Source organism: Leiobunum rupestre, chromosome 2, assembly GCF_980474605.1.
Source record: "Leiobunum rupestre chromosome 2, qqLeiRupe1.1.hap1, whole genome shotgun sequence".
NCBI lineage: Eukaryota > Metazoa > Arthropoda > Arachnida > Opiliones > Sclerosomatidae > Leiobunum > Leiobunum rupestre.
In genome coordinates, this window is record NC_143385.1 from 67699269 (window position 1) to 67716200 (window position 16932).

At 37.1% G+C, this 16932-nt stretch overlaps 3 protein-coding genes across 4 annotated transcripts in view; 2 read left to right on the forward strand and 1 right to left on the reverse strand.

The window, feature by feature from the left end:
* hob (bridge-like lipid transfer protein family member hobbit) overlaps positions 1–9902 on the forward strand; it is a 47249-nt gene extending 37347 nt beyond the window's left edge. The window contains exons 30-47 of the mRNA XM_090166247.1: positions 1418–1514; positions 1577–1723; positions 2696–2943; positions 3593–3680; positions 3736–3791; positions 4386–4434; positions 4921–5097; positions 5166–5321; positions 6433–6514; positions 6582–7048; positions 7224–7474; positions 7539–7656; positions 7739–8068; positions 8128–8332; positions 8403–8521; positions 8584–8796; positions 9547–9654; positions 9722–9902. Of these exons, the coding sequence (XP_090022373.1) occupies positions 1418–1514; positions 1577–1723; positions 2696–2943; positions 3593–3680; positions 3736–3791; positions 4386–4434; positions 4921–5097; positions 5166–5321; positions 6433–6514; positions 6582–7048; positions 7224–7474; positions 7539–7656; positions 7739–8068; positions 8128–8332; positions 8403–8521; positions 8584–8796; positions 9547–9654; positions 9722–9781 (2971 nt within the window). The 3' untranslated portion in view covers positions 9782–9902. The remainder of the gene's footprint in view (positions 1–1417; positions 1515–1576; positions 1724–2695; positions 2944–3592; positions 3681–3735; positions 3792–4385; positions 4435–4920; positions 5098–5165; positions 5322–6432; positions 6515–6581; positions 7049–7223; positions 7475–7538; positions 7657–7738; positions 8069–8127; positions 8333–8402; positions 8522–8583; positions 8797–9546; positions 9655–9721) is intronic.
* An 877-nt stretch (positions 9903–10779) lies between these two features.
* mRpL50 (mitochondrial ribosomal protein L50) lies at positions 10780–11755 on the reverse strand. Its single transcript, XM_090166250.1, has 4 exons — positions 11631–11755; positions 11413–11564; positions 11209–11350; positions 10780–11148 (listed from the first exon to the last, which is right to left on the reverse strand). Exons 1-4 carry the CDS (start codon positions 11703–11705, stop codon positions 10822–10824), a joined length of 696 nt encoding a protein of 231 aa, XP_090022376.1. The 5' UTR covers positions 11706–11755; the 3' UTR covers positions 10780–10821.
* Positions 11756–11798: 43 nt separating this feature from the next.
* On the forward strand, positions 11799–15200 carry LOC149958851 (tubulin delta chain-like). 2 transcript variants are annotated; one of them, XM_090166249.1, is made up of 6 exons: positions 11799–12102; positions 12166–12532; positions 12859–13102; positions 14447–14605; positions 14675–14790; positions 14859–15200. In XM_090166249.1, exons 1-6 carry the CDS (start codon positions 11918–11920, stop codon positions 14961–14963), a joined length of 1176 nt encoding a protein of 391 aa, XP_090022375.1. In that variant the 5' UTR covers positions 11799–11917; the 3' UTR covers positions 14964–15200. The 2 variants fall into 2 exon arrangements, with proteins under 2 accessions (XP_090022375.1, XP_090022374.1); XM_090166248.1 differs by having other exon boundaries at positions 14675–15200.
* The last annotated feature ends 1732 nt before the right edge of the window (positions 15201–16932 follow it).

Sequence of the window (16932 nt, forward strand, 5' to 3'; positions counted from 1 at the left end):
ACAAGCAAGAATGCATTTAGTTATACTGTCGGGAGAATGACTATGTCACGCTCTGACATGTTGTCAGAAATGTATATACCGGTGCTCCAAGCGTAATCAAGACGGCCTACTACACCTATATTCTCATCATTATGCTCTACGCCAGCGTCCACAGCCCGTACAGGTGACAAAACAGCCATGGGCCGTAGAGGTTAACGGCAATAGTTAGTGTAGGGAGCTGTTTGCTCGCGTGGCATTAAGGGCTTGCCACCACCCTCGTACGCATTGTAACCTGGCCACCTTTTAAAAGCATTAAAAGTCGCTTGTTGACTTGGGCCTAAGGTGGTGCCTTTGGTATTAGCCTAGCTGATTGTTATAGAATCCTACTACTGACGGCCTCACCCTTGACGCAAGCCACTCACTCCACCTAAAGACGTAGCAATGGGCCGATCAGCTTCCTCTTCGCGCACAGTTGGGGGAAAGAGAGTGGATGCTCTAGCACCTCTAGCCGACACCCTACCTACGTAGGTAGAGAGCCAAGTCCTTTAGAAAAGGCTCATAAAGTAGAACGACGGGCACACTGCAACCCACGTAACCCGGCACAGCTGGCACCGGAGATACTGGTGTGACTCCAAAAGGCCTGAAAACGGAGCGCCTCATACGGAGACCCACCGCCCCACAGCAGACTACCAGTTCCTCCGAGGCGGCCAGCTTGCCTGGACCCTCTCCGTTAACCTGAGCCGAAACCCAGTTTCCGGCCCCTACTTGACCGAAGTCGGAGGTGGAGATAGGACCATTTTATCACGGCTAACATCTCCCAGTGCGCCACCGAACTATGGGTTACAAGAGCCGGACCCCGACTCCCCGCTAAAGCCACCAGCAGGAATCCATACCTCTACTTGGAATGCTTATCTTGCCGAATCGCGTATGATAAGATAACTGTGACGGCTTTGGCTCCGTCTATGAGAGAAAAAAATCCCCTCTGCGCGCGCCCTCTCACGTAGTTGTTGGTTCAGTTAACATAGTGACGTCAAAAAAAGCGTCAGCCACATCGAGACGAAAATCTGCCGCGATAAGCCTTCCAAATAGAGGTATGGATTCCTGGCACCAGTTATTGCCCACCGTGACCCGTTAAGCCCCTTTCCCCTAAGCGCCAGTCAACCCGGTATCTCATTGGTTCCTCAAAATTAATATCTTGCAACGCCATTGAAGCATAAGTCTGTGACGTATTCCCCCCCCCTTTTTTCCGCGTTCTGTGGGAAAACTAAACCATGATGCTCGCGGACCGTATCAACAAAGTCATTCTTCCTAAGTAGAAATATATACATTCTTGGCAGAGGTACATAATACTGGATACTTCTCTCGAACAATATCTCCTACGTTTGATATTAAGACTGAAATAGACAGTTTGATTTTAATGTAACACTTGCATTTATAGTTTTAAATTGGAATGGCTCTGTTTGGGAAACCCTGATGACCATCATAGCGTTATGCCTTGTACACCGGATAAAATACCCGAATACTCCAGCAATCAAGTACTTTAAAGCTGACAAACCTTTTGGTATCCGTTTCATAATGAAAATTTCGATTAATTTAGGTTCACGATTCTTACCGGGCCTTCCGTTCTCAAAACATGAATTTATCTATCGCCATGGAGACCAAATGCGTTTCCTTGGAAACATTAGCAGACATTCCTAGTATGTTGCTCTACAGTAGCACATTGCGTTGGATTGAAAACTTAAAGGTTCTTAATTAAGAATATGTATATTCGATTTTGTTTAACGTCAAAATGTGGGCACCGCCATTTTGAACAAAACCATGACCGACCACACAGCTGTTATGATTGTTTGTTAGTTGGCAGTATCTAGTTACGGCAAGAAAAATATCGTTTAATAGACGCTTCAATAAAACATCTTTAAGGAAATTGCCAAGAAGTAATATTTCAGAGAGCCAGGACCGGCAAATTACTTTTTATATAATGCTTGTTGAAACACTTGTTGCATACTATACAGGTATGCAACAAGTGTTTCCTTTTAATCAGGTAGCTTTTATGATATTAAGGATTAGTAAAAACACAACGTTATGTTTACAGGTGAAAAGTTTCCATTATTTTAATAAGCACTATATAAAAAGTAACTTTCAGGTTCTGGCTCTTGAAACTATTACATCTTGGCGATTTCATTGAAGATGTTTTATTTAAGCGCATATTGGGTATAATCTAAATTTCCAGCCAGAAGGTGTATTTCTTGTATAGGTAGTCTATATGAAGAGAGTATTTTTCAAAATATAACAATATTATAAATGGAATATTCACACAAACGTTGAGAAATCGTTATTTCACTGTGTATAATGGTTTGCTTAAAAAGGTTTTCGATAAATGAGAAAGGTTTCGTACTTATATTTTAAAATATAGCTAAACCTTCACCCCTTCATACTCAAAGGGAGGAATCACTATCTACGGCCACTGCTAAGTAATGCAGAATGCGAACATAGTGAGGAGAAATGGTCTAACTCATGTTTTGACGCGAAACGAAGTCAATAAATGCTGGTATTCACAGTGGAAAAAATGCCGCGATGGTAAGCGTTGACGCAAAAAAATGTACTAGGCCTAACCGCGACCTTTTGTGTTGACGCTCGTCGTTGTGGCGTTTTTGCTCTAGTGAAAACTAGCCTTAAGTATTTACCAGTTAAAGTAAACTAAATTACTTTATCGTAGACGATACTGTCTGGCATTAGCCGTCTCACTCGACGTGGTGTCTTGTTTAACAACGTCAAACCCAGGAAACCGCAGTTGGGTCGCCATTACCGCATCATGCGTCTTGCCTTCAATTTACACAAATTCCGTGTCTGTTACTGGATGTCCTTCGCCAAGTTGCGAGGGTTCGAAGTTCTGGGTGGAAGATTTTCGCTGGGTTCCGAACATAATTCTACCCTAAAGCCGGTCAACGATGGACTGAAACACAGGTTGGATAAAAACTGGACATACTTAAGCTTTCCGCTGGGTCGGGTCTGGTTTAACCCAAATCCGACCCATCCTAGGCATTTTATTTTGAGAGATAGACCATTTTTATTAATTTCTACGTTTCCGCCTGCTCATGCCAACTGTCAGTGGCGTAGCCAGGATTTTGTTTGGGGGGGGGGCACGCCATTGAAAAAAAGTAAAAAAATAAAAATATTTGTACATACGACCATACGTTTCGGGGGGGGGCATGTATATACGCCACTGCCAACTGTACAGAGTTCCGGGATTTAAAAAATTGACCTTTAATGGCGTTACCCCTGTAAAATTATGTAATTTTAGTAATACCAGATGGCGCCATTTGCACTTTTTGGTTGGAAGAGAAAAATACAAATTTATTTCAAAAAATTACTTCTAACCTTAATTTAGCCGATAGTTTATGTCAAAAGTGTAAACAAAAATTTACCTTGCCATAAAAATAAACGAAAAATATTCATGGTTTTTAAATAATTTGAAAACTTGTAAGTTTCCGATTGCTGGCGCCATCTGTAAATAGTTCTGGTATTTAAAAATTGACCTTTAATGGCGTTCTCCCTTGAAAAATATGTATCGACCTTTTGGGATTTAAAGGTTTGGTGTTTCCCTGTGTAATAGACCCAGAGCTGAATGGAATACGGCCTATTTGACATGTGATCTAGTCGAAAGCGAAATATGGCTCAACAATCGGGATGTCATTATCAAAGTAAGATGGTAACACATTTCGAAAGACTTAAGACTTTAAATGGAATCCCTTTAAGGCTGGAAAAACCGAAGAGTCTACCACCGAAAGGAGCTACTGTCTAAGCATGACAAGGTAGGCTAATACTTTATAAAAACTAAACTTCTTGTAAATAATCATAAGTCTATAATATTAGTCCATAAGTATGATACTTCTTATTGTTCACATACAAAATGTTTACATAGAACACAGCCTCTATAGTTGTTTTCTCTATTTTGCTACCTCTCACGACTCGCAGCCTTAGAAGGTTGTTGTCTTCTGTCGTGATGTTACTCCTTGGCTAGTTCTAAGTAAACTAGGCTTTAGTTGAATCTATTATATAATTATTGTACAGAGCAAGTAACATATCCAATTATTAATGGTGTACGTGTCCACAGGTGATGCTAAAACGTTTTACACTTTAATCTTAGCCAAACGATGACGAAGCTTATTATTAGATTTCTTAAATTAGAAAATTATTATCGACATAGTTATCTATTTTGTGCCTATCTACGTTTTTCAAAAACTGTGTTACAGAGTTAGCCAAAAAACTATACTGCATAGAACAGTATATCAATTGATGTATTAGTAAAATTCCAACCTTTTGGTGCAACCTAGTGTACTAAAAGTCTGCTAATCATCACACTTGCTCCATCAAATATTTCCTAATCTAATTTGAACGTTTAATAGGGTGTCTTACGGTCGTGAAGCTATAATTCCAGAACTAAGCCGTGATCCCGTAAGTCAACCAATATTTTAGTTGTAATAAAACCAAGAAATTTACAAGTAAAACTAGGAATGTCTAAGTAAGACTGTTGTGGCTGTGATGATTGCTAGAGAAATGGACGAGGTTTATAGCCGAGATTTTGCTACACTCTGATCTGAGTGGATGTTAAGCCTAATTGTTTCAAATATATAAGCTCTTTTTTTTTTAACCGTCTAAATACGTGAATTTATGGGGAACTATGAAAAACACAAATTCGTTCTAATGTGTTAGAACGAATCAGGTTTTCTTAAATCCATATTCTGATAAAGAATATTGTTAGAGTAAGCGTTTTCCTTTTTTCTGCTGCCGCAGCTATGGCGTCTTACATTAGAGTTGACCTAGTTTAGCACCACTCGTTTCTCCAGGCACATGGGCAGCATGATAAAAATGGAGCCTTGGATATTCCCAGTGTATATTTTTCTGGCCAAAGTATTTAAATTGAGTTTTTATCCACACAAGGACATGGAAGACCCACCAACTCATCGTTTAGTGATTCATGGCTTGAAGGGCGCCTGGACCAAAAACAACCGTGATGTCGTGTTTAGTTTGTTTGATAGCTACACCAAAGCGAAGCAGCTGAAACGCAATCTTTCAACTGAGGCTTTGAAAAAGTTGAAAATGGATAGTCAATATCAGGTCAGTGTATGTTTTATAAATGTATATTTAGTAGTGTCTATTTTAATGCCACTTAATTGAAATTAAAGCGAAGTCGAAGTCAGACTTCAAATTCGAATAGTTCTCAGCCAGGGGCTGCATCGTCAGCGAGTCCTATGACACGTCTGCAGTCTGGCCACGTGGCGTCCATGCTACAAAAACTCATCTCCGAAGCGGAGGCTAATCCTAATGTTTACACGGAAGATGTAGGTGTTACCAGAAGTATATAACATATCTCATATAGATATGTATCTATCTCCCCTTATATTGCTAACATTATTAGCTTGAAACATGTACCTTCGCAGGCTCTCACTAATTTTTGAAAATACTTTTTGAAAGAAAAAAATAAGAGTGGGTGACATATATATATTAAACGCTTGAAAGCTCAAAAAAAAATTTAACTTGTGTAGTTCGCCGAACTTTGTCCATGGAGATTTACAATATCAGCATTGGCAGACGATTAATTTTTTCATATTTCAAACTGTAGGTTTTCATTGTACAATTGTCTGATAACGCATGCTATGACTTGCTTTAACGTTGGACTAATTAATATAGGTACTTTTCAGTGCCATTGAATTTCTTTAGCAACCGTGAAAAACTCTACTTCCTATCCCTCTATAGAGAAAAATAGGCATAACTGTGACTGAGCATCGGTAAAGATATTACTTGTAACTGCCATGTTTAAAAAAATATATATTTTATAAACATAGCTGCTCCTTATCTTATTATACCTTGTCGAGGTTAACGGTAATAGTGAGTGTAGGAAGTTGTTGGCTCGTGTGGCACAAATGGCTTTCCACCACCCTCCTACACATTGTAACCCGGCCTCCTGAATTAATGACTTTAAAAGTCGCTTGATGACTTAGCCTTAAGGTGGTGCGTTGGGTATTAGCTTAGCTGATTATTATTATTAATACTTTTTCACATGAACTGAGTTAATGCATTTTTTAGTTGGGTGAGAGGAAGAAGTGTGTTTTATGTGAAAGGGGAGCTGAAACCTTGCTGTATTAGTTAGTCAAAGCTTTAACATAACTATCTTCAATTACCATAAGCTTCTGTTAAACCTATTGGCAATAGTGAGATTAGGTCTTACACTTGAAACATGGAACTAATACTCATTTTAAATATCCTTATGCATTCTACATTATTAGGCCTAGTAATACACACACTTAATTTTAAGCTGTGGTGTGGTGTATGCTTCCGCCTTTTGAAGAAACGCTTATAATTTTTACATCCCCTTGTAAGATAAATTATATACTTCTGAGGTTACATGGTTGTGGTCATCATATTTGTGAGTAACAAAGTTATCTTCTGTAGATTGAGGGTACTGCCCGTGAACAACAACTACATGGAGTCGCTGCTTGTCAAACCGATGATGTTCTACAGAAAAATTGGCTGAGTTAGGAGTTTTAACGTTTATTGAAGCTAATACAGTTACAAAAGCAAGTTTAATTTTTGCAATATAGTTGAATTAGTCAACAGTCAGGTCATGATGCAAGGAGTTGAAACTTCAGGGTACATCATAGTGAGTGCTGCTAGAACAGAAATACTTAAGAGACTGCACAAACCAGTTTGGAAAGAGCGCTCTTTGGTTTCAAAGACTACTTGGGTCGGCTCGTTCGAGTTCCTGCAGTATTACGCCACAGTTGACGTAGGTTCTCAAAGCACATCTGTGGACAACGTCATGTGGTTGTCTTTAGAGAATATAGAGGAGAAATCGACCATTGTCATCAGCGATTTGCCAGACTTGGTTGGTTCTGGTCAAAGTGTTGGCGGGGTTGTGAGCAATACGGTCGGAGCCGCGGCAGACCCTGGTTCCGCTCCTTTGCAATTGCAAAGGATAGTGTCTCGATGTGGGTGCCAGTTTTTTTACGCCAGTTATGGAGAAAATGTCAATCCGGAATCATTTGATTGCTTTGAAGTACCACCGACGGTAAATCTTTCCATAAGTCTATAATTATAATCAACACAAAAATCTGTTAGGCTTAATACAGGTTTTTTGATGTTTTTACATTTTAACAAACAAAATAACAGATGTGGAACGTTTTTGTAAACCTATGATCTTTTGAGGAAATAATATGTGAATTCACAATTAACTGTCCTTTTAGCCTGAAGACAATGAACCCTGGGAACATCAAATTGCTGTGGACACGTTTACACTAACCCACAATGATCTCTCAATTTGCACAAATTCTTTGCAATACACCATGATACTCGACATTCTCAACAATGTTCTGCTTTATGTCGAACCTCGTAAGAAGGAAGCCTTTGAAAAGCTCCAAGGAATGAGGTTCAGATTGCAACTCAGCACGACCGAGGACCAGAAACCGGCTATTTTAGAGTTGCAAAACGAAGTCAGGTAGACTAATTGTTAATTAAACTATTTTAGGAAACCTTTCTAACTCCGTTAATTACTATTTCAGGGATATGGTCTTAAATTTAAGACGCCTTGAAAAAGAAACCTACTTAGTCCATAAAACGTTAGGGGAAAATGAAGACAGAGAAGATTTGTGCCAACAAATTGTACAGCTGGAATTTGAGGTAAATAACCTTTAAACCAAGATTTGGTTTGATTTTTTTTGGCATCATTTAAAAAAATTACTTTCCCTCTTTTCATGTCAAGGTTGAAGATAGTAAGGAGAAACTAATGAACGCCAGCGAAGAACTGAATATGATGATCAACTGCTACCATGAGACTCAATTAAGTGCCTTTAAGACGAAGCAACGAGCATCAATTCAGAATCAGAAAATCACCTTGGCACGACGCAGCGAAGTGTGTTTCAAATATGCCCAGTGGAGGCTGACGGACGCTGACGGTCAACTGGGATTGGCTGATTTTGTCCTATCCAACTTTCTGTACACTAAAAATACAAAGAGTGACGATTCAGTTGAGCATCTTTTGGAACTGGGTTGTGTCACTGCTACCAACTTATTGCCAAATCAAGTGTACAAAGTAAGTCTTTCATTAATGATCTGATGTTTAATATATAACTCTCCTTACCTTTTTGCCAGGACGTATTAAAACCTACCGAATTGCAACCTAACATTCCGCTGGATCGTAAAAGGGCCTTGAGGATATATTGTCGTGAAAGGCCGCCTGTTGGTGGTATATCCGTTAAAGAGCACTTCGAAGTCAATGTGATACCCATCACAATTGGTCTGACACAAACATTCTTCACTCATATGATGAGGTTCTTTTTCCCAGGACGATATGCTGGTGATTATTTTATTTTGTAATATCAAATTAATGCAACAATTTATGTATATTAACTGACACTTGGGAATAGACAATAGCGAACATCAATATGATGAGCAACAGGGCAAAACTTCGAAATTTAAGAAATCAACGCTAAGTCAACATAGAGCCTCGACCCTTTCCAATCAAGATGATATTTCCAAAATGAGAGTGAGTTTGGCAATTTAATTCTGGCTGACAAACTTTTTTAATTATGCTAAAATATTTCACAGGAACGGGCGGAGAAAAACCAAACTTTCCTGTACATAAAAATCCCTGAAGTTCCCCTTAGAGTGAGTTATAAAGGAGGAAAAGAAAAAAACATAGAAGACTTGAATGATATCATTTTGAACCTTCACACGTTGGAGTATCATAACCGTACTTGGACCTGGCTAGATTTGCTGATGGAAATGAAAAATGATTCTCAGAAAGCTCTACTACAGCAGGTACAACTTACAAGGGCACCAAGTCTAAATATTTTTAAACACAAAGATAATTACATTTGAGTTAAGGCTTAAAGCAAGTGTCGGCTCGACGTGTACTAGCTCGTTTTTAACAGATGTGGCTAGCGTCGACATAAAAACAAGATGCTTAAGCTACATTTTGACCCAAAAGGCTGGATATATAAGTACCCCTCACGTTGATTGGCTTGTTTGTAAATTTGACAATTACTTAAATTATTGTAATTTTTAACAATATATTTCGTATGGAATATATAATTTAGGTTAAAATCTGCTAAGTAGGGTATACGTTGTTTAATTGTAATAATCTACAATGCTTCTCTGACAACATTATCGTTTCTCTATTTTTAATTTTAGCTTCCTGTGTCATTTATAGATGGCACTACGCTCCCTAGTAAAGTCGGTTTTTTTTTCGAATAATTGGCTATATTCATTACCATCTCTAATAAAAATGGCCTTATCATAACACCAGTGGCAATGATAGAGCCGACAGTTGCTTTAATATTAGCTATTAATCGAGGCGTACATAATTTTATTTACAGTAGCACACCAAGATTTTTTTAGCACAAAGGCTTAATTTTTTTGAGCTAAGGCTTAATAAAAGCCATTATACCTGAGGCTTTAATATGTAGTTAAATTTGAACACAGGTTGCTTCTTGTGCAATGGCTTAACCTTTTTGAACTAATGTTTAATTAATAAATTTTTTTCTAATAATAATCTTTTGGGAATTTCAGGCTATTAAACAAAAACTTCAAATTAAATCAACCCGAACTACAAGTGAGGATAATAGTCAGCCTCAAGAAGAGGATAAAGCTAGACTGTTATTAGGATCTAAATTACTCGTAAGTAGTGGCCCTTTTTCATTTACATCTTTCGGGGACATAGTTTTGATGAAATTTTAATGAATAGGGAGGACCAGAAAAATCTTCCAAGAGAGGTATATTTGGGAAAGCCTCTAAAAAAGACTAGAACATTATCTGTGCTAACCTAGTTTTAAAAAACGAGAAATGTAATATAAATATTTTTAATATTGACTCAATAAAAGTCAATATTAAAAATAAAATGACTAAGTTAAATAATGTAATTATACTATAACTGTTTTTGTATCTTTAATAAATATATTTATACTTATAAGGATTGTGTGATATTTTTTGTACAAACTCTTAACTAAATGTTAATGTTTAACAGAAGGGGAGGCAGTCTAAGCCCAGCCAAACACTTCGAATAGAGGTCCATTGTGCTACCTCTAACCTAAGACTAAAAAGAGCCCTATCTCGGAAGATAACCAAAATATCTGATTAACCGAGATATCAGAAACTTTATAAGTTTCCAGCTGATGCATACCAAGCCGAGTAGTTGACACTACAATCAGATGAAGATGCCTGTTGAGAGGGCAGTGGCCAGTAATCAGCCTAATACTAGACTGCGAGAGTAACTCGCTAGCCTGCTACCCAAACTCTTACTTTAGACATTATGTTATTAATGATTTAGTTATGACTCGTCCTATTCTTCTACTGATGCCTCGACTTTTTTCCAATAATCAGTGGTGGCACCATTATTATGCTTTTTCCACCTAACCATGGACACAGACAGCAAATTACGGTTAAAAGCTTAAGGCTTTTACTATTCTGCCTAACCGTGGGGCCAGTATTCCTTAATACCTACATATTTTGCACGTTCCTGTTAAATGTTTTCAACTGAAATTACGTCAATTGTCGTGCCATGGAGATTGAAATAAGAAATTAAGCGACATAATGATGAGTTCTTAAATTTGGACTTCAAATTTTTTAATATAAAACTTAATGGAGTTATATTTGAATTAGGGACCATCTAGCCTCCCTGTAGTTTGGAACAAAGTGAAAAGGTTAATGTCCCTAAACTAATTAGTAATTGTTCTGTGAAATATTATCCGAGCCAATATTGTTTTGTGTCATCTCTTAATTTTGTAGCATAATAGAATAGGTATATTTATGACTAATTATTATTTATTACACTATAAAATGTGATGACTACACATCAGGCCATTTATATTTTTTGTTATGTCCTTTATACTTCTTTTGATGCTTTAAACTGGCAACTACCGATGGGGAATTTGGGAAAGCCGAAATGCCATTGAAAAAGGTGTCCGTTTCGGGGTCAAATCTAACTGGGTTAGGTATCACGTGCAAGTTCTTGGGAAGTTTGTCTTGCTCTTGTTCGCGAATCATTTGGTCGTAAGAAACCAAACCTTCGACTGGTTTTGAGTAGTATTCCACCAAATCTTGGGCAGTATTCAGGGTATGCAAAATAGAGCTGGGAATATCGTGATTAAATATTTTAACACACTTCGTTAATACCTGTAAATAAGCCAAAATGTCAGTTATCTATTAATATTTAGGAATTATATTTTTCATTACCCTAAATTTAATTAATGGATCACTTAGAGACAGCTCTGCAATATTTCCTGATATTTTTAAGTTTGATACGTTTTGAAACGCGTTGATTATAATATCTTCAACATTTGGAGGTGGATTGTACTCTTTTATAGGTTGACTGAATCTAATTTATAATAATTGTACATTACTTAACCTAGTGTAAGCTATAATTTTTTTATAAATTACCCTTTATCAACAATAGATTGAAAGGAACCAATGCCCTTAATACGTTTGTTATACCGTTCTTCTGGTACTTCGACTGGTATTTTTACCCTTATTTTATGTGCTTTGGTATAGCATGGTACTCCAATGGTGAAATTGGCTTTCAAAACTTCTAGCTGTAAATTTAAATAATTATAACAGGCAATATTTACTACATTTTACAACTGACAGTTAGTAATTACCAAATTAATTTTATTTATGATTAATTTAGATCCACAGTTCTTCATTAAGAGGCTTACAATACTGAAGGAAGCCATTTTAAAGTAAAAGAAATGTAATCAAAGGCGTATGTGGCGCCTTCTATTGGTATTTGTTTCTGCACGCCAAAAATCTTATTCGATAAATTTTATTATGCGTGGGTGAATCACAGCGGCAAGTATGATTATGAGAGGCGTTTGACAGTTGGCCGCTTATGCGATTGAATCGCTATTTTGTTTTATTTTAATTTAAGTGTAATTAAGTTTAATGGATGACTATCATTGTGGTTCAAGTAGGGCAGTGCGGGAACCAGTTAGGGTTTGATTTTTTCAACGAAATTTGTTCGGAAGTTCAAGTAGAAAGCTGCGCTAACAGGCCTAAAAATGGGCATGGCAATGTTGAAGACGCTTCCGGTGTTTGTACCGTCGCCGCCTACAAACAGGAACTTGGAGACAGGTGGGATATTTGAAAATATTTGTAAGCCTTTGTATGCCAAAAATACAATATAATCTATTTTAGGTTCTTTAAATTCTCTGAAAATGAAAATAAACTCATTCCTAGAGCGATACTAATAGATACAGAGCCAAAAGTTGTCAATCAAGTCCAAGAATCATCAATTTTAACGGGAAAGTGGAAATACTCCGCTCAAAATGTGTTTCATAAAAAACAAGGAGCCGGAAATAATTGGGCTTACGGTTATTACAGACATGGAATTCCATCTAAAGACAACATTCTAAACATTATTCATAAAGAAGTAGAACAATGCGACTATCTAGGTGGTTTTTTAGTGATAATGTCATGCGCTGGTGGCACTGGCAGTGGTTTGGGAACATTTATAACGAAAACTATTAAAGAAAACTTCTCACATACTCCGTTAATAAATCAGGTTGGTATTTATTTTAACCTTTCCATAAAGTTTCGTCTAACGTAACAGTGTAATTATAATTTGTTATTATAGAAATGTGAATTAAGACAGGTGCAGCCTAAAATATTTAACTTTATAAATTGTTTTTCTCCGGGTTTTTTCCAACGCGTACTTTCCCCATTTTAACAAAAATGTAAATTAGCTTAATTGCCATTTATATATTGTGGGTGGAATTTTCATTATGTTTGGCCGTTTGGGGAAGAAATATAATTAAACCAAGTAATTATTTAACGGTCTGCGTTTTTCAAATTAGTTTTTATACATCTTTTAATTGTTTTTTGTTGTAGGTGGTATGGCCTTTTAGTAATGGAGAGGTCACTGTTCAGAATTACAACGCACTCTTGACCTTGGGTCATTTGCAAGACGTGTCCGATTCCATTTGTTTACTCGAGAATGATCTTTTGCATCGTTGCTGCCTTCAATCTCTTTCCATGAAGGAGGTTGACCTGAAACACCTGAACGTGATTGGGGCCAGGCAGATGGCTAGTTTGTATCTCAGTAGCTATGATGAAAAGAGGCAAGCTAATTTTGGTGGGTTTATTGTTATTATCTATTTGTCTGTCAGTCTCTCTTTTTGAAAAAATATCGGGACCATTGTAAAACATATCAGCACCATTGAAAAATATATCGGGTCCGTTGAAAAACCTATCGGGACCATCGGACAAACATATCGGACCCATCGGACAAACATATCGGACCCATCGAAAAACATATCGGGCCCATCGAAAAACATATCGGGCCCATCGAAAAACATATCGGGCCCATCGAAAAACATATCGGGCCCATCGAAAAACATATCGGGCCCATTGAAAAACATATCGGGCCCATTGAAAAACATATCGGGGCCCATCGAAAAACATATCGGGACCATCGGAAAAACATATCGGGACCATCGGAAAAACATATCGAGCCTATTGAAAAATATATCGGGTCCGTTGAAAAACATATCTGGTCCGTTGAAAAACATATCTGGTCCGTTGAAAAACATATCGGGCCTATTGAAAAACATATCGGGCCCATTGAAAAACATATCGGGGCCCATCGAAAAACATATCGGGACCATCGGAAAAACATATCGAGCCTATTGAAAAATATATCGGGTCCGTTGAAAAACATATCTGGTCCGTTGAAAAACATATCTGGTCCGTTGAAAAACATATCGGGCCTATTGAAAAACATATCGGGCCCATTGAAAAACATATCGGGACTATCGAAAAACATATCGGGACTATCGAAAAACATATCGGGACCATCGGAAAAACATCGGGCCCATCGAAAAAATATATCGGGCCCATCGGAAAAACATATCGAGCCTATTGAAAAACATATCGGGACTATCGAAAAACATATCGGGACCATCGGAAAAACATCGGGCCCATCGAAAAAATATATCGGGCCCATCGGATAAACATATCGGGTCCGTTGAAAAACATATCGGGACTATCGAAAAACATATCGGGACCATCGGAAAAACATCGGGCCCATCGAAAAAATATATCGGGCCCATCGGAAAAACATATCGAGCCTATTGAAAAATATATCGGGTCCATTGAAAAACATATCGGGCCCGTTGAAAAACATATCGGGCCCGTTGAAAAACATATCGGGCCCATGGAAAAACATATCGGGACCATCGGAAAAACATATCGGGACCATCGGAAAAACATATCGGGACCATCGGAAAAAACATATCGGGTCCATTTAAAAAAAATATCAGGCCGATTGAAGAAATATCAGGCCCAATAAAAAACTCTGGTCCAGCTGATTCAAAAGCTATGACGTTGACAAAAACAAAGTAGACTAATAAAAATATCAGGTTTACCAAATTATTCCTTGAACAAAATTATTTGTACACTAAATTTTCTTAAATATTAGCTGATATTCTATGCAAATTGGGCTCTCATCCCAGTTTCAAACTGGTACGTTTACTATCAATGCCTCAGGAGAAGGACAGTTCGGCAGCCTTTAGTTCCTACTCTTGGCCATCACTAATCAAATCTCTGCATCGCTCTCTAGCAATCCAAAACACAAAAGGTCAGCTAAAACCACCTCTTCATATGGAAAACATTGCTCTAATTACAGTACATCCTTTAAACATTTCAGAGTACAACACCCATTTGGCCAATCTATTGATCCTCAGAGGTTCAGAGTCAAAGAACGTTGACGTATCTCTACTGAAATCTTTGCGTTACGCAAGTTGGATGCCTGAAGAACACAGAGTAAACGCTTTTTACCACCCGTTGCCTTTATTTCAACTCAGTCGCTCATCCACGTTGGCCACCAACAGCCAAAGTATCTTGCCGCAACTGGACATGATGGTGGACAAAGCGTGGAGGATGTACCATTCCGGAGCTTATTTACATCATTATGTCAAACACGGTTTAGAAAATGACTGTTTTGTCGAATGTTTTGAGAAAGTTGAAAAAATCATTGCCAAATACAAAAACATATCTTAATGTTCGCCTTGTTTTGGGTTTTCAAAGTGGCGCACAAATGTAAGAACGAGAGCTTTTTTAAACAGCTGGAAAATTTTGTATCTTTTTTTCTTTTGAGTGTTAATTTTTTAGTATTTATCAACTAGCCAAATTTTTTACCACTTTTTTACAATAAACATATAGTTTAAAATATATCTTTGTGTATGTTGTCCATTATTTCTACCACAGGGTTGCCACAAGTCAGGGAAATCAGGTAATTCAAAAATAGGCCTAAAAAGTCGGGGAATTTCAAGAATTTGTAAAAATTCAGGGAAAAGTCCGGGATTTCAATTTTATCTTGACCCCTTTTTGATGGTAATTTTACTCTAGATCTATGGCAAGTTCTATGATTATCATTCATTTTCTTGAAAATGTTACATCATTGCAATAACCTTTTTACTGAAATATAAGTCCATTCGAATTTACTAACTTCTGGTAAAAGTCAGGGAGTTTGAATCTCAAATTTTTGTGGCAATCCTGTACCAGTATGATGATTAATCACTTTGAAAGTACCCATTTTACTGTATTCAGATGGCTATGTTACTGCATGGGCCAAATAATGATAAATTATTTGCGCTGATAATTGCCAAAATGTTCCAATATTGAATTTTGAGATATCTGTCGACGAAGAAGAATAGATATTTTCTTGATGTTTTTCGACTGGAACAAATTTCCTTTTTTTTTAAGTCTTTTTTCCCCAAAATGATCACAATATATGTAAATAGTCAATCGCGTTACGTACCTGATAGAAATTAAAAAGTACTTTTTGTGATGTTAATTATTTTTTACTAATTTCTACATCTCGAGTAGTATTGGTTATTAACTATATGTATTTGATACTGCAATATTATAACTCAATAGTAATAAAAAAACCTAAAACAAAATAAATTATTTCTCATGAGTGGCGAGATTTATGATTTGAGGGGGTATCTTAAAAAAAAATTCTAGAAACGTTATTAGTAAGCCTAAAGAGTAATGCTATATGTTTTTGAAAGCACCGAAGACTATGTTAAGTAAATATTGCAAGCATTTATTTTTTAAATATATATAATTGTTACCACCGGCCATGAATGAGATTTAAGAAAAGGGGGGATGAGAGTTATGACGCGGCCCTCCTAAACGACGCCACTGAGCGATTTCCAAAAATTACCATAAATGCGCCACACTTTTAGTAAACAAATGCCATTTAGAGCAATTTTTTTAGTTAATTAGTTGCTTTAAAATAAATTAAAAACCATTTTCCGAAAAGTGAAATTTCATCCCCCATTTTCACCCCCTTAAACGGACCTGCCAAAGTGGTAACATTGGTTTTATTTTTTGATAATGACCCTTATATTATAATCTAGAGTTAAATCGCTTTTTACAGAGCATCAAAGCGGAACCCTTTTTTTTTTGACAACAACGCCTGCACTAATATGCGAAAAATATTTCTATTACCACAACCTAGTATTGCGCATTTAGACATTTTCACCAGTTATCTGCCAAGGCTTAGGAACAAAGCTAAACTTCCAAAATTGTGTTAGACAAAATGGCCACTGGCACAACTCGCGATAAAAAAATTCGGTCGTTCATCGTCATCAAACGTCATTCGTATAAGGCGGGGCTTAGACTAATACGTCACAAGAATACACACTTAAAGGGATAGTCTTATTGACTAAAGCTGCGTTCAGACTATGTGAAAATATTACGTTAGCATCGGTGGTGTCGTTTCGGTTATGTTGGTCCCGTCGGTTCGTTCATTTCACTGTTCAGAAAGGAACCAACCTTGCACATAGATTAACATAAAAAGTGATTGTTCATCCAATCAGAACTCAGTAATAACGGCATAAAAATTGAAATAATTTTTATCCACCTCTGATTGATTATAGTATTTCGATGGTTCTAAAG

Excerpts from the sequence above, each read along its gene's own strand:
- mRpL50 (XM_090166250.1), bottom strand. The coding sequence starts at position 11,705 with ATGGCTTCCTTCAGTATTGTAAGCCTCTTAATGAAGAACTGTGGATCT. Across the intron at positions 11,351-11,412 it reads CAATCTATTGTTGATAAAGG|ATTCAGTCAACCTATAAAAG; the intron begins GTAATTTATAAA and ends ATTATAAATTAG. Across the intron at positions 11,149-11,208 it reads ATCCATTAATTAAATTTAGG|GTATTAACGAAGTGTGTTAA; the intron begins GTAATGAAAAAT and ends GCTTATTTACAG.
- LOC149958851 (XM_090166248.1), top strand. The coding sequence starts at position 11,918 with ATGACTATCATTGTGGTTCAAGTAGGGCAGTGCGGGAACCAGTTAGGG. Across the intron at positions 12,103-12,165 it reads AAACAGGAACTTGGAGACAG|GTTCTTTAAATTCTCTGAAA; the intron begins GTGGGATATTTG and ends AATCTATTTTAG. Across the intron at positions 13,103-14,446 it reads AAAGAGGCAAGCTAATTTTG|CTGATATTCTATGCAAATTG; the intron begins GTGGGTTTATTG and ends CTTAAATATTAG.